General features: G+C 44.6%; 1 protein-coding gene across 1 annotated transcript in view; it reads right to left on the bottom strand.

Annotated features, from left to right (window-relative positions):
• Nucleotides 1–5,897: 5,897 nt before the first annotated feature.
• PRPF3 (pre-mRNA processing factor 3) overlaps nucleotides 5,898–24,351 on the bottom strand; it is a 72,066-nt gene continuing 53,612 nt past the window's right edge. Inside the window, exons 12-15 of the mRNA XM_082275914.1 lie at nucleotides 17,786–17,904; nucleotides 15,989–16,072; nucleotides 11,267–11,328; nucleotides 5,898–6,349 (exon numbers count right to left, since the gene is read on the bottom strand). Coding sequence (XP_082132040.1) covers nucleotides 6,203–6,349; nucleotides 11,267–11,328; nucleotides 15,989–16,072; nucleotides 17,786–17,904 — 412 coding nt within the window. The 3' untranslated portion in view covers nucleotides 5,898–6,202. The remainder of the gene's footprint in view (nucleotides 6,350–11,266; nucleotides 11,329–15,988; nucleotides 16,073–17,785; nucleotides 17,905–24,351) is intronic.

Here is a 24,351-nt window from a genome sequence, read left to right as displayed (position 1 = left end):
CAACCTCTTCCTTCTGGTTAGTGAAGCCACCCATCACACTAGAATAATGTTAGGAATAGCCAAAAGGGGTGGGCAAGTTAGAATTTGCCACACAGCTTCTGCTACGCTCATGAAATGCAATGTCATTCATACCTACGGCATGCATCAGATGCAAGAGGAACATCCATCACAGCAATACAGTGGATCCAAAGTTTGCTTCCTAGAGATGACTTAGGCTGTGCTTCTCTAGTGTGGAGCATTGCAAGGGGCCCCCTGATTCAAACTTTGCTACCTTATCTGGCTGAGGCTAAGCATGCGGTGTCCAGCACCCCCTGGGAGTGGTATCCTAGGGGTGTCGGAATAAAACAATGGGTTTGGGACCCCACTGCGTGAGACAGCACTAGGCCAGGACATCGCTTGCATTACTCTGCACCTCACCTAGACATGGCCTTTTGGAGGAGACTGGGGCAATTGTTACCAAGCCGCATGGCCTAGCCACTGTCTGCACTTTTAATTTATTTTTCACACTGCACTTATTTTTGTGTCGCTTTCACTTAAGGATTGTAGGGTGTGGGTCTTCGGGCCTATCCTGAAGTCTTGAGAGTATGTGTGGGTATCTCTCTTAAGGAAAGCCCCTCACCTACTACTTGTCTGTAGGTTTTGCCTGACCATGAGAGGAGGGGTCCACCAGGCCTATTGGCTAGGTGGAACCGAGTGTGCCTTTCCCTCATCAGGAGCCTTGGAGCCCCCAGGGGTCAGGGGATGGTCCTTCCTCATTGGGAGGGGACCATATGACACACCCTCATGCACTTTGTGTGCATTTCTCACATGCACTTTTTTGGTATACTTTAGTGTTTGTGGCCTTGGGGGCTCAAAGTAACAAAGAAAAAAAAACCCAGGCAAAGTCTTGCTCTGAAGAATGTAAAAAGTCACCACCAAGGACAGGTCACAACCATCATATCAAAGCAGATCTCCACTCAAGAGGGGAAGTTCTCTCCCCCCTCCACTGCCACATTTGGCAGTTTTTTTTTGTGGGGGGTCTATTGGTTCGGGTGAGGACATTGCTGGATCCCTGGACAGGTAAGTGTCCTTATACTAATAGTCAGCAGCTACAGTATTTGTAGCTGCAGACTTATTTTTTTGGGGGAGCCTGGAGCTCCTCCTAAAGGGTCGTACACACTTGACGAAAATCGGACGAAATATCCTCCGATTTTTCTCTCTCATGCTCGCGGTCACAACCGTTTTTAGTTGACAGTGCATAAATGTTCACGAAATTTCTCGTCCGATTTTTTCTTTTTTTGGGGGACATTTGTTTCTAGACTTCCGGGTCGTTTAAATGTTCACGAAATTTCTTGTCCGATTTTTTTTCTTTTTTTTGGGGGACATTTGTTCCTAGACTTCCGGGTCGTCAGCAACTTCAGATCATGCGTGGCCTTTCGTATCCATTTTTCATTTGTTCCTAGACTTCCGGGTTGTCAGCAACTTCAGATCATGCGCGGCCTTTCGTATCCGATTTTTTACGGACCTACTGCATACACATTAAACGAAAATTGGTTGTCTGGGGACGGATGATAAAAATTTTGGTGTTCGTCCCTCCGTTTTTTTTCGTTGAAAATGTCGGGATCGGCTGCTGAAGGTTGTGTACACACTAGCCGAAAATCTGACGATTTTTGGCAGATTTTCTACTAGTGTGTACCCCACTTTAAGGTCTGCATTAGATAGTTTAACTAGGCTCAGGAGGGTGGAGAGCAATTGAAGAGTGTATTTTCAGAAAATCCACTTTTTCCCCTCAAAGTAGTCAGTCTTAATTAAAAAAAAAAAAAAAAAAAAAAAAAAAAAAGTGGTGATGCAGTTTCATATTTCACTGAAAAGCCAGATATCGGAGTGTTAGGTTACAAAAAAACATCCACACATATGCTTTTTTTTGTGTTTAATTATGTTTCTATGAAACAATACAGGTAACTTCAAGTATGTCGAATAAGGCTCGTTTTTTTCCAAAAGAAAAAAAAAAATACAAAAAACACAAAAAAAAAAAAAAAAAAAAAGAAAAAGCAAGCCTCATTCAAAAACTGATTTATTTTCTTCCAGAAAAAATAATCCTAGGTTGGTTTAGTCTGCTGAAAAAAAAAAGTTAACCTCAAATTCAACCTTAATTAGGCTGCATATGCAGTAATAGACACTTTTATAATCTGCTGTGATCAGAGTTAAAATACTCTGCGCTGACAGCACTAGGAGAGTGAGACTGTGGCTCTCATATACAAAGCAGTGGCCAACAACCCTTCTAAACACTGCTATAATCAGTGATCTCAATCCCCGAGTAGAGTTGTTGACTGGGGAGACTTGCCGGAATACCGAAGAGCTGGGCCGCTACTTTGTGTGTGCGAAAGCCTGACAGTCTGACTCTTCTAGCGCTGCCAGCACAAGGTTTAACCTTTGCCAAAAACAGATTTAAAAAAGATTTCAAAGTTATTACAGCATATGCAGTAATAATGTAGCTATACAGCAATAATTTAAGTGGGTTCAACGGAGCTTTACTGCCGGTTCACACTCTTCCGACTTGTCAGGCAACTTGGGTCGCCTGACAAGTAGCGGTCAATGCTGTGCAATGGAACCGTTCTAATAGGAGCGACTCAAGTCGCTCCGACTTAGAAAAAAGGTTCCTGCTCCTTTTTTTTGCAAAGTCGGAGCGACTTGCATTGACTTCCATTATGTGAAGTTGTTGCAAGCCGCGCCGAAGTCTCGGTGCACGGGAGACGGCATTAGTCGCCCGAAGTCGGGTCGGATCGGTGTGAACTGACACTAAATGTAGGCTCTTTAAGCTCTACTCTGCTCATAACAAATGAAACATTTCAATGAAGCCAAAACAGTTTGTGTACCTTATTCTAGAGTTTCCCCAATTTTAGTCCTCCACCTATTCAGGTCACAGGATTTAAAAAAATCCTTTTCAGAACAATTAAAGAAAAAAAAAAATCTTTACGTTTTTTTTCTCTCCTGCAGCACAAAGATTCATTCATAACCAACTGTATTTAAAAAAAAAAAAAAGGGCATACCTTTCTCTGAAAATGATATTTCTCCTTGAATATTGATAAAGTAATGGCAATAAGGGTGGAAGAGTACTTGTGGGGTACCGATGGATCATGTGAATCACTGTTTCCTGGTACTTGTTAATTGGTCATTTTGCATGAGACGGGGAGAGTGTTCCCAGCCTGCTCTAAGACCATTTTAGAGCCTTTATATATATCTCCTTATTACCATCCAAAAAATTAATGTGGGGGAGTGAAAGTATAAGGGATCATTCAGACAGGCAATCGGACCGGTCTCCCGATTTGAGCCACTGGTCTGCAGCATATGGATTCACATTGGAGCTGTGTGCAGGCAGTCCACAGAAGTGGATGCAGACACGGCAGTTACACGGACATAGCAGCATATCTGACATACATGCTAGAGTGGGTGTATGCATCCAAATGCACAGTGCCAGGTCTGTGCACCTGTCCCTGTCCACATGTGACCATCTGTGGAGCCGCTGCATCTGCATCCACTTCTATGAGTTGATAGCAAGCAGCCCCGAGGTGTGTTCACATGCAGCAGACAGTGGGTCAGATCGGAGGACGGGCCTGTTCGCTTGACTAAATGAGTCCTAAGATGCTCTGAGTAAAAGGATCATGACTTTGGGTCAGATCGGAGGACGGGTCTGTTTGATTGCCTAAATGAGCCCTAAGATGCTGTAAGTAAAAGGATCATGACTTTGCCCTCTCCAGTGCAGATAGCAGGAGTAAGGCAAGTATCTTATCTTTTTCCACAGGTGTTTGTTTTTATAGCACTAATTTGGTGATTTTAGATAAGAACAGTGGGCAATTGTGCAATGAGCAGATCTTGCCTTCTAGTGCAAGGTCCACTTGGATGGTCCACTTGGATGGTCCAAATGGACTAGGATGGCTTGGAGCTCAAAAACAGTATTGGCAACCCAAACTCAGGTGGATGGGGTTGCTGGCTCCCCTGCTTGTTGCTGGAGATGCCAGAAAGGCTTCTACCTCTAGGCTAAACACAGAGATCTAAATAAAAGAGGAGCTCCAGTCCCCCCCCCCCCCCCCCCCATTTAAAAGTAGACAGCTACAAATACTGTAGCTGCTGACTTTTAATAAAAGGACACTTACCTGTCAAGGGATCCAGAGATGTCCTCTCCTGAGCCGATTCTTCAATCAGCTTCAAGTCCAGGCACTGCCATCTTAGGTAAGGGAAACCGGCTATAAAGCCTTGCGGATTTAGAGGTAGATTCCTACTGCCCATGCGCGAGCCGCGCTGTGCCTTGTGGGATTTAGATGTAGTTTCCTACTGCCCATGCACTAGCGGCGCTGTGCCTTGTGGGATTTAGATGTAGTTTCCTACTGCCCATGCGCGAGCCGCGCTGTGCCCTGTGGATTTAAATGAAGTTTCCTACTGCCCATGCGCGAGCCGCGCTGTGCCTTGTGGGATTTAGATGTAGTTTCCTACTGCCCATGCACTAGCGGCGCTGTGCCTTGTGGGATTTAGATGAAGTTTCCTACTGCCCATGCACGAGCCGCGCCTTATGGATTTAGATGTGGTTTCCTACTGCCCATTTGTGAGCCGCGCTGTGCCCTGTGGATTTAGATGAAGTTTCCTACTGCCCACGCGCGAGCCACGCTGTGCCCTGTGGATTTAGATGAAGTTTCCTACTGCCCATGCGTGAGCCGCGCTGTGCCTTATGGATTTAGATGTAGTTTCCTACTGCCCATGCGCGAGCCGCGCTGTGCCTTGTGGATTTAGTTTCCTACTACCCATGCGCTAGCCGCGCTGTGCCCTGTGGATTTAGATGAAGTTTCCTACTGCCCATGCGCGAGCCGCGCTGTGACTTGTGGATTTAGATGTTTCTTACTGCCCATGCGCAAGCCGCGCTGTGCCTTATGGATTTAGATGTAGTTTCCTACTGCCCATGCGCGAGCCGCGCTGTGACTTGTGGATTTAGATGTTTCTTACTGCCCATGCGCAAGCCGCGCTGTGCCTTATGGATTTAGATGTAGTTTCCTACTGCCCATGCGCAAGCCGCGCTGTGCCTTATGGATTTAGATGTAGTTTCCTACTGCCCATGCGCGAGCCGCGCTGTGCCTTGTGAACATTCCCACAGTCTACTCGAACCTGTGATGTGTCCCAGAAGCCTGCAGGGAGGAAGGAGTGTTCCTGAACTTCTGTGTTGCGATCTGTTGAAACCAGATACCCGCTCTCCCGAGAAAGTGCTAAATGTGGCAACTGGGAGGCTGTGTTTGGGATGCAAACAAGCAGATCTTCCCCTTTTGCATAAAGTTCCACTTTAAGTGAAGATGGTTTCTGCAAACAACTTTAGGGAAAGTGCACAATGGCTTACCGCCATTTGCTGAGTGTTCAAGTAGGAACATGCCATTAGGTAGCAGAGGGACAAACAAAACAAAAAAACAGGCAATGCAATTATACCATAGCTTGCCCCAGGGCCTATTACTATCTTTGTATCATTACATGAAATATGAGCTGTAAATACAGATTGCTGATAAATTTAAAAATGAAAAAAATAAAAATAAAATCAGAATGCAGACTATAAATGGATCACGCTACAGGAGGGAAAAAAAAAAAAAAAAAAGGGTACATTTTGCAATAGTTGACTTTTAATTTGAACTTGAGTTGAATAACCCCTTTGCTCTTACATAGGACAACTGTAAAATAAAACATTCACAATAGGCCTGATGTACAAGACCTAAAGGAAAGAGAACCTGTTCTACCCACACCAGCCTGATGCTGGCATTCAATTTCAAGCCAACAGGGAAAAACTGACAGGCTGCTGTGCGTAACACAGAGGCACATTTCCTATAGTTATCTAAAGAACGATTACAGCAGAGGTTTCATTACTTTAAAATCCAGGTGAAACACGTTTTCCAGGTAGGTTGCTTTGCTTGGAGATCCATTAACCAAGTTTGTCACTAGAAAAGCCTCAAATGTTGAGTGTTTCGGACAAATCGAGAGGTTGTGGGGTTATCATCCATTCCGCAGCAGGATTTTATAAAGAGGCGCGTTTGTGGTTATTTGGAAGATGTGGGTAATGGTTGGAGTCCGGTGTTGTAAATACACACAGCTCAGGAGTTCAGGGGATCTGTAGGCGTCCAAAGTTTTAGGTTACATTTCAGTAGCAGGAAGTGCAGCGTGGGTCAATCAATCCTTGACACGAAGCCAAGAGAGATCAGTCCGCGGTCTCCAGTACTGACTGACTCAGTGCCAGGTCCCAGTAGTGTTCAGCTCCGTGCTTCTTAAAATGTTCCCGACCCATGTTCTCTGTGGGGCACTGTTTGAATTTGATATCTCCAAAGCTGCGGTCTTTGGCTGTTCCCTGGAAATCAGGAAGTAGTATTTTATCACTGGCAAGAGGATGTTAAGAACTTTATTTAAAGCAGAACACAGGCCAAAAAAACAAGACAAAAATAAATAGCCCATAACGTTACCAAAAAAAAACCCTACAGCTTTTAAATATTCAACATCAATCCAAAGATTTCCCCAACAGCACTTTTTTCTGCTGCTAGATTTTTGGTTGTTGGCCAGTCTCATTCAAACCACTTCCTCTGAGACCAGATCATTTTACACCTGTCCCCAGTTGGGGATTGGACAGAGTCACTCATCTCTCTCCTATCAGTATCTTTCTTGTCAGCATATGTACCGATTGGTTCTTTTTGCTGTTTCTTCATACTCCAGTTGAAGAGACAAGAACTCACTGCTCAAGGTGGTGCGATTGCCTGATGACTCACACCGGTGCATGCCCCGGCTCGCCTCCGTGGAAACTTGATAAAAGGAAAAGGAATTGGCAGCACTCCAGGTTGAGTCAAAATCCAGATTTATTGACTGGACATCCAAATATGACAATCGTGACAAGGTAGATGCGTTTCACACACTGACTGTGTGCTTAATCATTAACAGTAATGATTAAGCACACAGTGTGTGAAACGCGTCTACCTTGTCCCGATTGTCATATTTGGATGTCCAGTCAATAAATCTGGATTTTGACTCAACCTGGAGTGCTGCCAATTCCTTTTCCTGTATCTTCATACTCCAGCCCTGCTGTACAGGGGCGGCAAGAGGCTGATACCAGTTGGAATTCAGGTGCTAGCACTTAGGAATACATTTAAAGTGGAAGTCCATGTTTCCTGTCACTTTAAGCACTGAATGTACTGCTTGGTCCAAACAAATTTAGATACACAGCAGCACTTTGTGAATGAAATAGTTTGTTTGGATCAGCTTGGTCCAAACAAACAACTCTGCTTAAAAAAAAAACCAAAGGAACACTCTTCGAAATAACATCAGATCTTAATGGGGAAAAATATCATGCTGGATATCTATACTGATATGGACTGGGTAATGTGTAAGTAACGAAAGGGTGCCACAGCGTTTGATGGAAATGAAAATTATCAACCTACAGAGTGCTGAATTCAAAGACACCCTGAAAATACTGATATTTTTGGACTGCTTTTCACTAGCTTTGCATTTGGCTAGGTCAGTGTCACTACTGGTATTATGAGACAATACCTAGACCCTATAGAGGTTGCACAGGCAGTCCAACTCCTTCAGGGTGGCACATCATGCCACTGCCAGAACGTTTGCGGTGTCTCCCAGCACAGTCCCAAGAGCCTGGAGGAGATTCTAGGAGACAGGCAGTTACTCTAGATGAGCTGGACATGGCAAGGGAGAACAGGATGAGCACTGCCAGAGCATTACAAAATGCAGGCCACTGGTGTGAATGTCTGACCAAACAATCAGAAACAGACTACATGGGGGTGATCTGAGGGCCCGACGTCCTCTAGTGGGCCCTGTGCTCACTGCCGGGCACCGTGGAGCTCAATTGGCATTTGCCATTGAACACCAGAATTGGAAGGTCTGCACTGGCACCCTGTGCTTTTCACAGATGAGAGCAGGTTCACCCTGAGCACATGTGACAGATGTGAAAGGGTCTGGAGAAGCGGTGGAGAACTTTATGCTGCCTGTAACAACATTCAGCATGATTGGTTAAGTGGTGGGTCAGTGATGGTCTGGGGAGGCATATCCATGGAGGGACGCACAGACCTCTACAGGCTAGACAATGGCACCCTGACTGCCATTCGGTATCGGGATGAAATCCTTGGACCCATTGTCAGACCCTACGCTGGTGCAGTGGGTGCTGTGTTCCTCCTGGCGCATGACAAAGCCTGGCCTCATGTGGCGAGAGTATGCATCCAGTTCCTGGAGGATGAAGGAATTGATGCCATTGAATGGCCCCCATGCTTGCCTGACCTAAATCCAATAGAATACCTCTGGGACATTATGTTTTGGTCTATCCGACGCCACCAGGTTTCAACTCAGTCTGTTCAGGAGCTCAGTGATGCCCTGGTCCACATCTGGGAGGAAATACCCCAGGACACCATCCGTCATCTCATTAGGAGCATGTTGTAAGGCATGCATACAAGCACATGAGGGCCATTATTATTATATAGGATTTATATAGCGCTGACAGTTTATGCAGCACTTTACAACTTGAGGATAGACCGAACAAATAGAATACACTTTAATACAGTAGGCCAGTGGTCCTAAACCCTGGTCCTCAGGGCCCACTAACAGGCCAGGTTTGCAAGATAACTGAAATACATCACAGGTGATATCATTTGCTGCTCAGTGATTGCAGTACTCTAGTCTGCATCTCCCCAAGGTGATACCTAAAATCTGGCCTGTTAGTGGGCCCTGAGGCCCAGAGTTGAGGACCACTGCAGTAGGCCATACAAACTACTGAGTACCATTTTGAGTTGCTGCAATGAAATTTCAGCAAAATGGACTAGCCTGCGGCATCATTTTTTCACTTTGATTTTCGGGGCGTCTTTGAACTCAGCCCTCTTTAGGTTGATAATTTTCATTTCCATCAAACAATGTGGCATCGTTTCATTTCCTAACACATTACCCAGTCCATATCAATATAGATATCCAGCATGATAGTTTTCCTAATTGAGATCTGATGCGTTTTCAAAGTGTTCCTTTCATTTTTTGGAAGCAGTGTATTTGAAGTGACAGGAAACATGGACATCAGCTTCAAAGATTTTATAAAGTGGTTGTAAACCTCAGACATGAAATATGAACCAAACTCAATAGAGTGTACTTGTCTAAATTAAGAGCACTAAGTGACATTTCTGTCTACTGCTTTGTTACTCTATCAGCATGAATCACTTCTGACAAATGTTCCTGACACCAAGAGAAAAATGGTGACAGGGGAGGGATTTGCAGCTGATTGACAGCCTCAGCTCTGTTCCTGTGTGCAAGGGGGAGAGGGGGTGCGGTTCCTCCAATCAGCTCTCAGAGCTCTCCTCACTGAACTCTGCAGTGTAACTTCAGCTCTCCACCCCCATTTTTTTTTTGGACAGGTCAGACAAGCTTTATAAATAACGCGCTTTGAATAGATATAGAGAACAGAAGACTGTGGATACTGTAGATAAACGGGTACAACTTATGTAGGTGGATTTGTTTCATACCCGTTTATCACCTGAGGCCAGTCACTTTACTGGATATATGTGACAACCATTTTAGTAAATTGTGCTAAAATGTATTCCAATGGCAATAATAAATTAGTGGTGTTAAACCCAGGCATATACCCAGTGCAATGACTATCCTCAGGAAATACACAAATGAAACAAATACTCCCACATAAGTTGCACCTGTTTCTCTGCAATATTCTCTTCTCTACATCCATTCAAAGTGCAGAATTTATAAAGCTTGTCTGAGCTGTCAAAAAACAGGAGGAGAGCTTAAAAAAAAAGGTACACTCTGCAGAGTCGAATGAGGAGAGCTGTTAAGAGCTGATTGGAGGGAAGTGACACACCCTCTTCACACAGCACACAGGAACAGAGCAGAGGCTGTCAATCTGCTGGAGGTCAATCCCCGTCACCTTTTTTCTCTTTGTGTCAGGAAAACTTCTCAGAAGTAGATCATGTTGAAAGAGGAACAAAGCAGCAGACAGAAATGACACTTAGTGCTCATAGTTGAGACAAATACATACTATAGAGGGATATGGTTTGTTTACAGGTCTGAGGTATACAACCACTTTAATATACTGGCCAGTAGAATGCATTTGTGCTCAAACGCCAAACATGCGTAAACACAAATACATACTGTTACAGAGGAGTTTTCCTGCCAAATTGTGGCAGAAAAAAGCTGCTTATTTTCATAGGCCCGTGTGCATGAGGCCTAGGTCAAAATATCTGGCAGAAAATCTACCAGTCAGTAAATGATTCAACCCAAACTTCACCTATAAGGCCCCTTTCACACTGGAGGAGTCTGCCCGCTGAGCAGGGGATCTCTGCGCTGAGCAGGCGGATGGCAGTTTCGGGTCTACTCCATTGATGCAGAGGGGACACTGCTCGCTGTCCTCTATGGGCTGTCAGAAACAGACGTCTGTCCATTTCCATCTGACCGCCAGACGGGTGGGGGGAACAGACCGGATCGGATGTCAACGGACACATTGACATCCGCCACTCTAAAGAGGGCAATGCATATTCCGATCGGTACTGCCTGAAAAACTGACAGGAGGACCCGATCGGTCCATCAGTGTGAAAGGGGCCTAAAAAATTTTAAATCAGTTTTGGGTAGACCAATCCTTATCCTTGATCCAATTTTTTTTTTTTTTCTAAATGCACACTTTTTAAGTACGTTTTTTTCAGCAAAACCGCCCTTTTTCAACTGCAACAGACACTATCTGCATGGAATCTGTACACTCTACTTCGGAAACGAGGCCATTGGAGCTTTTGCTCTGGTTTCTCAGCTAAGTAACTAATGCCACCATTGATCATGTTCATTGCCTGTAAAAGGAATATTCTTCCCACTGAACATCAAGGCCAGAAGCAGGATTATTACGCTCCCACAATGTAAAGTGGCTCAATAACAACCATCATCATAGCGGGCATTTTTTTCACTGACCATAAGTGCAATCTAGCTCTTTTCTCACCGACTGCTAATCTAGTGCGACTAATGTACTATGAGCTGAAGCTATAATCCTTTTTAGCAGAGGATCCCTGAGACCTGATTATTATTATACCTCCACTATAATAGACAGGGACAGATTTAATATAGTTTAATGTTCTATATGCAATGTTGAGAAATACAAGAGCAACATGCAAACTAGAGACTACAGCTAGAAAAAAAAAAAAACCTTAAAAAAAGGAGACCCCGTCACCAGATCATTCATTTTAACAAACTCTCATAAGAGGGCTTCTGCTGACAGGTTCTAAAAGTGTTTACTCACCTCCCAAACTAAAGAGCACTTGTTGGATTTCTTTACCGTTTCTTCATCCGACTCATCATCATCTGTCAAAGAGAAAAGTTTAATTCTAGAGGGCACCAATAACTTATCCTTTTATATGCCAAGCAGAAAAAGTTGGACTCAATTCAAAAGGGGAAGCTGCTGGTTTCCCCTAGTGAAGAAGCCGGCGCCTGCCGATTGAAGAATCAGCTTGGGGTGCCAACATCGCTGGATCCTGGACAGGTAAGTGTCCTATTAAAAGTCAGCAGCTACAATATTTGTAGCTGCAGACTTAAAATTGTCTTCGCCCAGACTGGAGCGCCTCTTTTAGTAGGGATATTTCCAACAAATCTTAAAGAATAACTTCACTATATATATTATATATATATATATATATATATATATATATATATATATATATATATATATATATATATATATACACATACATACACACACACACACGCACACACATACATATTATATATATATATATATATATATATATAATATAAATTATGGTATTTTTGACCTACCGTAAAATCCATTTCTCTGATGTTCATTGATGGGCAGAGCTTCTGGTATTCTTAACCATCGGGTTATACTGTCCCCTACAGGAGCAGGACACTAGGCAGAAAAAAAAATTCTGGCTACACCCATGGTGAGTCCCAGGGGGTATAATCCCTCTCTCTACTATAGGTACTGGTTTTGTTACAAGCAGTGTCAGGAGAATTCCAACTCCACAGAAGGGTGGGTGCGGTATCCATCAATGAACATCAGAGAAATGGATTTTACGGTAAGTCAAAAATCCCATTTTCTCTTTCGCTCGTTGACGGACACAGCTTCTGGTATTCCTAACAATTGGGACTTCCCAAAGCAGTGTAAAACATTAAGCATGAGAAAAAGCAAACAATTTCCAAGGCTAAAACATTAGCCATCCAGGCAACAGGGGCTCAACCAAAACAACTGGGACCCACCTGAAAAAAACAATACACCCTCAAAGAGGATCAGGTCCTCTTAAACAGCAGCCAGCAAAAACCTTGCGGCAATAGGAAGCATTCGTAAATGCCAACACATCCACTTTATAAAACTTCCTAAAAAAAAAGTGCACCGACGACCAGGTGGCTGCCTTGCAAACCTGTGTCACTGATGCATGATGACGGAAGGCCCAGGAGGCACTAAACGCCTTAGTAGAGTGTGCCCTGACAGGGAAAGGAGGAACATGGCCCCTGATGGAATAGGCCTAAACCACCATCTCTCTGACCCCTCTACAAATGGTAGCAGATGCCCATCCGTGAGCATAAATAGAGTGACATCCTGAAAGACCCAGTAGCTGCCAGGTACACCTTAATTGCCCGGACCACATCCGAGGCACGCAAGACAATTTCCTTCGGATGTTTAAGCCTGGGACACAGGGAAGGCAACACAATGTTTTTATTCAAATGAAAATCAGAGACCACCTTAGGAAGGAATGATGGACAGTTGCGAAGCACCACCATATCCCTGTGAATCACCAGATAAGGTGAACGACAGGATGACACCCCGCACGCAGAGGTGATAGCCACCAAAAAGTCCACCTTCTGGGACAGCCAAGATCCTCAAAGGGAGACTTCTGGAGAACCGAAAGTACCAAATTGAGGTCCCAAGGTGGCAAAGGAGACCACATTGGAGGGACTGAGTGCCCAACACCCTGAAGAGAGGTACGCACTAGAGCTGTAGCCAAGGGTCATTGGAAGAACACCGCCAAGGCCCACACCTGGCCCTTGATAGTACTCAAGGTCAAGATCCGAGCCACTGAAAGAGCGAGGAAGAACCCCAAGGGATTCACACCATGCAATGTACAATCTCCCATGTACGATGGTAGATCTTCCAAAAAGATTTCCTAGCTTTTAACAACGTTGAAATCACTGATTCAGACAATCCCCTATCCTTCAGCACCTGGCTTTTAACAGCCAAACCCCCAAAACCAGCAACTGTAAAGCAGGCTGGAAGATTGGCCATTGGGACAGCAAATCCTCCCCAAGGGGAACTCTCCAAGGAAACGTTGGCAACCAGCCGCACCAAGTCGGAGTACCAGGCCTGGGCCACTAAAAAGACCGGACGCCCTTCTGCCTCCATCCTGCATTGAAGTCTGGGCAGAAGCTTGAGAGGAGGCAAGGCGTAAAGCAGACAATACTGACCTCAAGAGGCCACAGGGCAATCAGTGCATCTGTGGCGTCCGCCAAAGGATCCCGTGGCCGAGCCACGAACCTACGTACCTTCTCTGTTGGGTCGAGACACCAACAGATCCACCTTGGGGTGTCCCATCGGAGACACAACTGATGAAACACTTCTGGATTAAGAGACCATTCCCCCTGGTCTAACACCTGCCGACTGAGGTAATCCACCTGGGAAAGTGAACGGCAGAGAGGGCTGGAACAAAACGTTCTGCCCACCTGAGAATGCAGGCTACCTTCAAAGCCGCCAGGACATTTCTTGTGCCCCGTGGGGATTGACCTAAGCCACGACCGTGGCATTGCCTGATTGAATGCGCACTGGACAGCCTTGTAGACGATCCATCCAATGTTCCAGGCACAGCTTGATCGCTCATAACTCAGGAAATGGATCGGTAATCTGGACTCTTCCAGGGTCCAGACCCCCTGAGCCGAACTTCTGCTGTGGATACCTCCCCACCCCGACAGGCTGGCATCCGTAGTGACCACTGTCCGATACAAGGGTAGGAAGAATTTTGCCCTGTCGTGCGTGGTCTCATCATCCTGAATCATCCTCACTATCAGAGGATTCCAGGCTCATGGTTGCAGACCCATCAGGGGTCACCCACATCCATGGCGGCCGAATCAGAATCAGGATCTGATGAGACAGGGGTGCTTTTTAGCCACTTACTTTGGCATGGCTGCCATAAAAAAATAGACCGCCCCTACAACGCCATCTATTTCAAGGGAGGCGCCAAGCTGGCTGCATGGCCCAGGGAGGCCTGGCCACAAGTGCATGGATCCCAGCCAATAGGGCCAGCGGAGGAAGTGTGGGAGCTTCAGGTAACCTCGCTGGGGCCGGAGGCGCCCGACTCAGCCACATGGCCCAGTAGGCCGCGGCCTAAATTTTTGTGGATGCCCAGTCGCTTGGGCACGAGCCCCAGCGGAGCCAACCCCACAGAGGCAGTGGAGGGGAGAGTGGATGCCCAATCGGAGGGTAGTGGCTTCAGCCACCCTGACTGGGGCCGAGCCCACATAGCTCTCGACCAGTAGGCCGCGTCCTAAATGTATGGCTGGATCAGGCTGCGTGAGGCACAGACCTGCGGATACAAAACCATCCGCTCCCCCAGCCCAACAGCAGCAGGGAGCCCAGAGGACATCCCTGCCCTAGTCACCAACCCCCAGGGTTGCGGGAAACCCTGCTTAACCCCCCGTTGCGCACCAGGAAAAAACCCGGAGGAAGAGCTACTTACCATACCATGGAAACCGCTACGGACAGACCACCTCTTCATTGGAATGGGGGGCTGTTGGCCAGGGGGAAAGCTGCAACTCAGGCCGAGGCCAGGTCGTATGCGCTCTCGCAAGACGTTTAACTCGCAGGCCAGCCCCGCGTCCAGTGGAGCTATGTCGCGGCCGACCTAGCGTGGAGCTGAGGCCTGCGTGTGCTCGCTGGCCAGACTGAGGGGACCCTCTGGATCTTGTAAAAAATATCCAGTCCGTTGCCCAGTCCAGCAGTTGACTGCAGATTCTCACAGGAACAAAATAACAAAAATAGGAAAAAATATATATTTAAAAAGGAAAAAATTGCCAGGACCGAAGATCCTAACAAGGAATTAGGTCTTTTCTCCTGACTAGGCAGAAAAAAACAGTGGCTATAGCAGAGAGAGGGAGTATACCCCCTGGGACTGCCCATGGGTGTAGACAGAATTTTTTTCTGCTTAGTTCCCTACGCCTGTAGAGTGCAGTATAACCAATGGTTAAGAATACCAGAAGCTGTGTCCGTCAATGAACGAAAGATAAATACACATTTTTTTTGCAATTTAAAAAAAAAAAAAACCTGCACATTCTTTTTCAGTGGAGCCTGTAAAACCATCTGCCCATGCCTATGACACAGGCAGGAAGCTACTGTATTGCATGAAGAATCAATAGACGACAAGGAGTGTTCACCAGCACCCTCACAGTTAATTTTAAACTACAAGCCATCAGCCATGGTGGCCAACGGGACTTGTAGTTCATTTATTCACAGAACTTTAAGAATGAATGGTGTATCTGTGTGAGCAGAGCCATGCATGGCTGCTCTGTTTTTAAATTGTGATAGCGGGTAGAAGATCCCCCTGAAGGCGAACTTCTCCTTTAAAGCTTGTTGTGCACACAATTCTAGATCTTGCCAATATTTGCCTTGATTAAATATGCTAAGGTAAAGTGCAGAAACCTGCAACAACTAGTCATTGCTTTACTGATCCAAGCCAAAGAAAGCTCAGATTAAATTAGTTGCTACAGGTTACATAATGTGATCTCATAGCTTCTTTTATACAGGATAAAACCTGCAGAGAACAAACAAGGATATATCAGTTCATCCATTGACATTAGACTTAACGTAAGTGTAAGCTAAAGAATGCAATCCATTCCACTTTTCTACAGAAATATAGCTAAAAATGTCCATAAATGTTATAGCAATTGTGATGATATTGTCCTAGGATTTCATAACCTGGAAAAGCAGAATAGGTTTAAAAATTAACATTGTCATACTAACCATCTGCCTTAGTATTTGTGGTTTGCTCGTCCCACTTTATTCGACTGAGCATCAATCGTTTGAATTTTTTCTGAGATTTAGGTCCTATAAAAAAAAAAAAAAAAAGGAAGAGGAGTTAAAACAGGTTAGTAGTAGGAATGTACAAGTGATATATACATGATATGCCAAGGGAATCAGGTTGTACATGACAGCAAACCTATATGTCGCAAACTCTTCTTCCTGCTTATCAACACGGTACACATTTATGGATCAGTACTGCCCAGTGTAAAAACAGATTAACACTGTATGACAAACGGAGCTCATCTCAGCAGATTACAAATAACATTTCATCATGCACAGATGACCATTGATTTCAAATGACTGTTATAACAACTTAAAAAGTGCACAAAAGGTGCACATACTAAAAAAATACAAGAGTATCTCTTATAAGGCCAAGGGAAGGAGGAGGGGGTCGGAAACTTCATAGATTGCCACACGACAACTGCGGCGATCTTACCTGGAAGTGGGTACCTGGTTTTTAAAGGTTTCTGCTCCCACCTCCCCCTCGAAAGGTGCCAAAAGGAAGCAAACAAGCACATCTTTCCATTTTGGGTGGAGCTCTGCTTTAAGCAAGCTTTGTTGAAGCTTTTAAAGTACTATTCAGCTCCAGTTTGTAAAATGTTGAACACAGATCATAACGCAAGTGTCTATTGCCGCTTTAAACCAACTGCTAGCAGGCTTTAGCACTCCTTGAAGCGAGTTGAAAGCCTGCTTGCAACATGTTTAAAGTGGCAATCAGCACATTAGAATCTGTATTCAACATTTAAAAACTGAAGCTGAATTGCATTTTAAAAGCTTCAACAAAGCTTGCTGAAAGCTTTACAAATGCTTTATCAAAGCTTGTGTTTCCCACCGCTCTTATACAAGCTGAAGCCCATCAGAAACGGACCTTTAGACAAGCTTTGAGCAACTTTCTCTAAAGCCCCGTACACACAATAAGATTATTGAACAATCTGTTGTCCGTTTTTTGTGCCATGCTAGTCTGATGTGGAAAGTGAAGAGGTTATTTTCATAGGAATTTTCCCGTACGACAGAATTCTACTTCAGAAGTGATGTCATGTGTTGGATTGCTTTGTATGTGTTCTTTCGTCTCTCTGAGCCTGCCTAGTCTTGCTCTTAAGATTTTTTTCCGTCAAAATCTGTACTAATGAGACGAAAATCGGACGTTGTATTACGGACAACAAAAATTTTTGGCTGTCGAAAGCACCAAACTAACAATCCGAAAATCGGCAGATCGGTCGTTGGACAAATTTTCCTTTCAGATTTTCTTATCGTGTGTACGGGCCTTTAGTTTCACGAAAGCTTGCTGTTCACACTGCTCTTATACAACCTGACGATCGAGTGAAACAGGCCTAAATTGAGGTTGACCATGGAAAGTTTACCAAACCCATTAACACCACACAATTCAGCTCAGTAAACTAAACCTAGCCACACACACAATATCATCCAAATTCATGCTAAACAGCGTGGATGAAGGAATTCCCGCAGCCTGCTATTGTATATAGTAACCAGCAGAAGCTACTGCTGCTAAATACCCTCTCATTGATCACATCTGTTTAGATGCAGTCAATATTTGGCTTCCAATTTTCCACCTCACACCTTCAAAAAAATTTGATTGAAATATTGACTTTTTAAACCAGGTGGTACCAGACAGGGCCTACCCATAGCTTGAATTTCGACCATTTCAGCAAGAATCAGTATGGCCAATGTATGGCCAGGTTAAGATATGACAAGGTTTAGAAATATAGTTTCTCTTACCTCCTTCTACTACGACGACATTAACATCTTTATGTAACACTACTACTCCTGTCAGGTATAGCTGATTGGCATTCGCTTCAATCTTGAATTTTTTGGAAGGATTGCTTAAATTGCGGATTCTGGAACAGAAAGCAATACAAGTTGTACATTAAAAAAGTTAAACTGTAAACTCAATCCTTATAGGATTAACATAAATGGCAAGAAATTCTGTCAGCTAACACTAAGAATGTTGTAATTCTTTATGCATCTGATTGAGCACAGAATTCAGTCGATTGTCTTGCCCAAGTAAAATATTATTTTTCTCCCCCCACTTCCTTTCCGTTTAGCTGGCCAAGTTTAGATTGTTTGCTTAATTCAGTTGGTGAAAATATTTAGCTCTATAGCCTTGTTTCTCCAACCCAACTACAGCTATAATCCTGCACAGATATCTGCAACAGATTAGTCACTGTGGAGAGGACAGATTTTCACTTGATGTAAAAATTAAGAAGTGGTCAGGGTCAGGTTTCCTTATTTCACAGTGATACCAGAAGAAAGAATTTTAGGAATCAAGTAGTAACTTTTTAATAAAGGTTTAAGCATTTTTAAATGTTTCTGTTTAGCATTGCCTTGGTTTGCTGTGTGTGCCTGATAAGGGGTCCTGCACTTTCTTACTTGTGATGGGATCATGCTTTAATTAAAAAAAAAAAAAAAAAAGCTTGAATTCAACTTGAAGATCCATGGTGTGCTGGCAAACATCTTCATTGTGGCTTTCATAATTCAGTCTCCAGCTGAAGGTTACTGAAGCAACCAGTACCCTAGAGCTTTCTCCAGGGACATGTGTGATGGGAATATGGATTATGATTAGAATTGAGAAGTGTCTCGTCACTATATAGGAGGTTGGCATTAGCACCAGGATGTTTCAAGGCCCCAGTGGAGATTCTGCAATATAGCAGCTATCCACAAGACTACAGGTGATTAAACACAGGTTTCTGTTTTTATGGTCAATAACAGAGCAAAGATTTTCTATTTTTATAGCCAATAATCATAGATCACATTCAATTAGCCTGACTACATAAACTACTAAAATCTATTTAGAAATTGGTTACTCATATCTCTTGGAGGACTCTAGTGATATCACCCATCACAATAACCAATTCACACCTACTACTCACTCAACCAAAACAGATTTTGGGGGTGAAGCTTCCCTTTAGTCTAAATACACTCCATTGTCAATGCTATAATCGAATTGCCTGTTATAAAAGCCCAAAGAAAATCTTAGCAGGGGTTACCATCAACGAAAAACCTTTAAAAATGATCAGCAGACCCAGATTCAGGCAGATGATGATTTACGCAATTCTCAAAATTTTAAGCTTGACCCAAACATTATCTGTCTTTTAGGCTGCTGTGACATTAAAGCTACTGTTCAAAAAAAAAAAAAAAAAAAATAGCCTGCTGCAAAAGAAGAAGATAGGCAATACTCGGTAGGGAAATGGAGGAAAACATCCACTCAGTATCTTCAGATTGTCTTATTCCTGGCTTCCATGTTTCATTCCTCCCAAGGGCACCAATGTGATTGTGTAATGTATGGGCTGGCAGGAGAAAGCTAGACTCATTAATAGACATTATCAACGTGCTGGATTCTTAAGATTTTCTAAGCAACGGTTTCCCTTGTTCTAGTGGAGATCAGCAGTGTGGTCAGCAGGAGAGAAAAGTATGTCCCAAGCAAATAGATTGTGAAAAATTCTAAAAAAAAAAAAAAAAAAAAAAAAAAAAAAAAAGAAGAAGTGCATTTTTTAAGACCAGAATCTTCTTCCATATTGACTGGCTTTGCTAGGATGACCTAACTCCTATGCATAAACTGGAATTCATTCTGGCATTGGCCAAAATTGTATATTGAGTGGCACATTCCCAACACAGTGTACACTACCCATAAAGATGGCAAACAGGCAGATAAGAATCTGATCCTGCAGAAGAGACATAGTATGTGTTTTCTGTAATAAAAAGCCTGCCTGTTAACATCATTCCTTTTTTTTTTTTTTTATTTTGCACTACAAGCAGGACAAATTAATTATTCCCATTCCCACTTCAAATTCATAAGTTGAGTTGCCATTTTGAACATGGATAATCAATTTTGATTTAACAAAAAAGGTACAAAGTAAACAAAAAAAAAAAAAAAGGGGGGATTTTTGACTTACTGTAAAATCCATCTCTATGATGATGTTCATTGACGGACACAGCTCCTGATCTTCATAACCTTTGAGTTATACTGCCCCCTACAGGAGTAGGACACTAGGCAGAAAAATAATCTGGCTATGCCTATGGGCAGTTCCAGGGGGTATATACCCTCTCTCTGCTATTATAGGTACTCCAGTTTGATTACAAGCAGGGTCAGAAGAAGAAGTACAGCTCCACAGAGGTGTGGGTGCTGGGTCCGTCAATGAAAATCAGAGAAATGTATTTTACGGTAAGTCAAAAATCCCATTTTCTTTTTCGTTCATTGAAGGACACAGCTCCTGCTCCTCATAACCATTGGGACGTCCCAAAGTAGTGTTAAACATGAGGGGTGGGAACAGAAAAATAATTCCCAAGGCTAAACAGTAGCCAACCAGGCAAAAGGAGCTCAACCAAAACATTTGGAGCCCACCTGAAAAAAATAATACACCCTCACAGAGGATCAGGTCCTCTAAACAGCAGCCTGCAAAACCTTGCTGCCAAAAGAAGCATCTGCAGATGCCAACACCTCCACTTTATAAAACTTTGTGAAAGTGTGCACTGACAACCAGGTGGCCGCCTTGCAAACCTGCGTCACTGACGCCTGATGACGGAAGGCCCAGGAGGCACTAAGAGCCCAAGTAGAGTGCGCCTTGACAGGAAAAGGAGGAACCTAACCCCTGATGGAATAGGCCTTTACAACCGTCTGTCTCATCAATCTAGAAATGGTCACAGAGGAAGCGGGCAACATTTTCCAAGGCCCATCCATGAGCAAAAATAGCAAGTCTGACTTCCTAAAAAGACTCCGTAGCTGCCAATACACCCTAATTGCCCGAACCACATCCAAGACATGCAAGGCAATTTCCTTTGGATGTTTAGGCCTGGGACACACGAAAGGCAACACAATGTCTTCATTCAAATGAAAATCAGAGAAAACATTTGGGAGGAATGACAGACAGAGCGAACAGCGATCTTATCTTTGTGAAAAACCAGGTAAAGTACAGACAGGATAACACCGCCAGTTCAGACACCCTGCACGCAAAGGTAATAGCCACCAAAAAAGCGACCTTCTGAGACAACGTAAGCACGGGAATCTCCCAAAATTTCTCAAAGAGGCTTCTGGAGGACCGAAAGCACCAAATTGAAGCCCCAAAGCGGAAATGGAGACTGCACTGGAGGAATCAAAATGTCAAGACACCCTGAAAAAAGATACGCACCAGGGAGTGTGTGGCCAAGGGTCGTTGGAAGAAGACCGCCAAAGCCGACACCTGGTCCTTGATGGTACTCAAGGCCAACTTCTGTTCAACTGTTCTGTTGAAGGAAGGTCAAGTTTCGAGCCAAGGAGCGAGGATGAACTTCAAGAGACTCACACCACTCAATGTACGTCTTCCATGTATGATGGAAGATCTTCCTAAAAGTAGATTTCCTAGCTTTTAACAGCGTAAGAATCACAGACTCAGATAAACCTCTATCCATCACCTGGCATTCAACAGCCAAGCCCTCAAAGCCGATCTTCCCTGGGAGGAAGCCTCTAAGGAACGTCGGTGACCAGCCGCATCAGATTAGCGTACCAAGCCCGGCGAGGCCAGTCTGGAGTCACCAAGATGACCAGAATCCTTTCTGCCTCGATACTGCACAGAAGTCGTGGCAGAAGTTTGATAAGACGATACTGACCTCACAGGGCCACCAGCGCATCTGTGGCAGCTGCCAGAGGATCCCGTAACTGAGCCACAAACCTCTGCACCTTTCTGTTGAGCTGAGATGCCAACAGATCCACCTCGGGGATGCCTCACCGGACACATAACTGATGAAACACCTCCAGATGAAGGGACCACTCCCCTTGATCCAACGCCTGCCGACTAAGTAATCCGCCTGCCAGTTTTCCACCCCAGGAATGTGTATGGCGGAGAGGGCTGGAACAAACCGTTCTGCCCACCTTAGAATGCCGGCTACCTCCAGAGCCGCCAGGACACTTATTTTGCCCCCCTGGTTATTGATATAGGCCACGGTCGTGGCATTGTCCGATTAAATGCGCACTGGACATCCCTGAAGACGATCAGTCCAATGGTCCAGACACAGTCTGATCGCTCTAAATTCCAATACATTGATCGGTAGTCTGGACTCTTCCAGTGTCCAGATCCCCTAAGCAGAATGTTTGCCGAGGACGCTTCCCCAGCCAGACAGGCTGGTATCCGTGGTGATCACTGTCCGATACAAGGGGCAGGAAGGATTTTTCCAGACGAAGCGCTGGAGAAGGAAGCCACCATAGCAGAGAATCCTTTGTTCCCCGGTTCAGCCGGATCGGATAGTCCAGAGACTGCGGAGTCTTGTCCCATTTGGCCAGAATCTCCCTTTGCAGGGACCTCGTATGGAACTGTGCAAACGGAACCACCTCGAAGGTAGACATCATCAGGCACAGCACCAGCATGCAAGTCCAGAGGGATGACCATTTGCTGGACAGCAGGAGACGAATTGCAACCTGCAATTTCTGGAGTTTGTCCAGAGGAAGGAACACTCTGGCTAAGGCCGAGTCCAGATTCAGACCCAGACAGTCCAGATTTGTGTACGGAATCAGAGCACACTTCTGAAAATTCAGAATCCAGCCGGATTCCCACAGAGTTCATAGGTTGTCCACCAGAGCAGAAGGAGGTCCTTCGAGTAGCCCAGAACTGCGATCCCCAGTTGGTGTAACAAAGCTAGCACCGGGGCCAACACTTTTGTGAAGACCCGAGGAGCACAGGTGAGACCAAAGGGTAACGCCACAAACTGATAATGCTGCTCTCCCATGGCAAAGTGGAGGAAGCGCTGGTTACCGGCACATATTGGAATATGAAGATAAGCATCCTTGATGTTGATAGAAACAAGAAAACCCCCCTGACCCAGGGATGCCACCACAGTGCGAATGGACTCCATCCTGAACTTCTGCACCTGCACAAAGCAGTTCAGCTCCTTGAGGTCCAGGATTAGACGCACCTAGCCTTCCTTCCTGGGAACTATAAACAGGTTTAAGTAAAAACCCTGAAAACTTTCCGAAGTTGGAACCCGGACAATCACCCCTTGAAGTAACAGGTCTTGTACCGCCCCAAACAGAACCTGTAAGCGGTCCAGGGAAAGGTGAAAGTTGTAAGGAAAGAACCTTGCCGGGGGGACAAGAAGGAAACTCGATCTTGTAGCCGGATAAAATTACTTTGTGGAACCATTTGTCTTGTACCAAGGAAGTCCACGGGTTTGGGAACCAGCGAAGATGTTCCCTCAACCCCGATATGGGTAGGGGTGCACCTGAAGGAGCCTTGTCTGTGGGTCTGGAGAAGCCCGGCTCTCTATTAGTGAAGTAAAGACATTTTTCCAGTTTCCACTATCTGCTATTTCTGTGTATGACTCGGACTGTTTATTGACTATGCCTCTGCCAACCATGTTTCTGCCTTGCACAAGAATTGACCTCAGCCTGTTAAATGACCATGCTTTTTGACTGCCTCCTGAACTGATCGTTTGCCCTGCCACTGTATTAGTGGGATTCGAGACAGCACAGGCATCTCACATATGTGAGGGGCTACAGAATAAAGTGGAGAAAACGTTTTTTTTCTCCGGGGTGTCTCGGATTTTGGTCTGGAGACTCGAAGGCTTCAAAGAGATCTGAGTGGGAGAAGCCTCTACCCCTGTGTCCTCAGGTCTTACCTGACCAAGGCCCTAAGCCTTATAGTGCTGCCTGCTGCCACCTGAACTGGCCATGCCTCTGCCTGCCACCTCTGAACTGGCCATGCCTCTGCCTGCCACCTGAACTACTGCCAGGACCAATACTTTGGCATATCTCTGCCTGCTGGCTAGACAATTCCTGGACATTTTTTTTGGCTGTCTGGACCAACGCTTTTCCTGTGCTGGGACAGTATTTCTGCCTGCTAAAACCACAGGTAATCCTAATTTTTTTACTCTTTGCTCAGCAGAATGTATTTTGGGGTGTATTTTTTGGTATGTACATGCTAGGTGTTAGAAGCCTGAAGGTGCTACTTGCATGTTGGGCCTTTGTGTGTGGTCATTCTGTGGAAAAGTCTCACACGTGGTATCGCCACACTCAGGAGGAATAGTAGAATGTATTTTAGGGTGTCATGCTTGGTATGCACATGCTATGTGTTAGAAATATCTTATAAATTGACAACTTTGTGTAAAAAAAAAAAAAAAAAAAAAAAAAATACGTTTATTTTCTTTCCACATTTTCAAGAAATTGTGAAAAAAAAAAATATGTTCAAAAGACTCAGTATGCCTCGTAGAAAATACATTGGGGTGTTCTCTTTCCAAAATGGGGTAATTCCATTGTCAAAAATGTGATAGGTACTCAGGAAATGAAAGGTGTTATTTATGTCTTTAGAACGCCTGACGGT

This window comes from Pelophylax lessonae (assembly GCF_965119305.1).
Source record: "Pelophylax lessonae genome assembly, chromosome: 13".
Taxonomy (NCBI): domain Eukaryota; kingdom Metazoa; phylum Chordata; class Amphibia; order Anura; family Ranidae; genus Pelophylax; species Pelophylax lessonae.
Note: the sequence above shows the minus strand (reverse complement) of the source record. Positions and strands in the feature narration are given on the sequence as shown.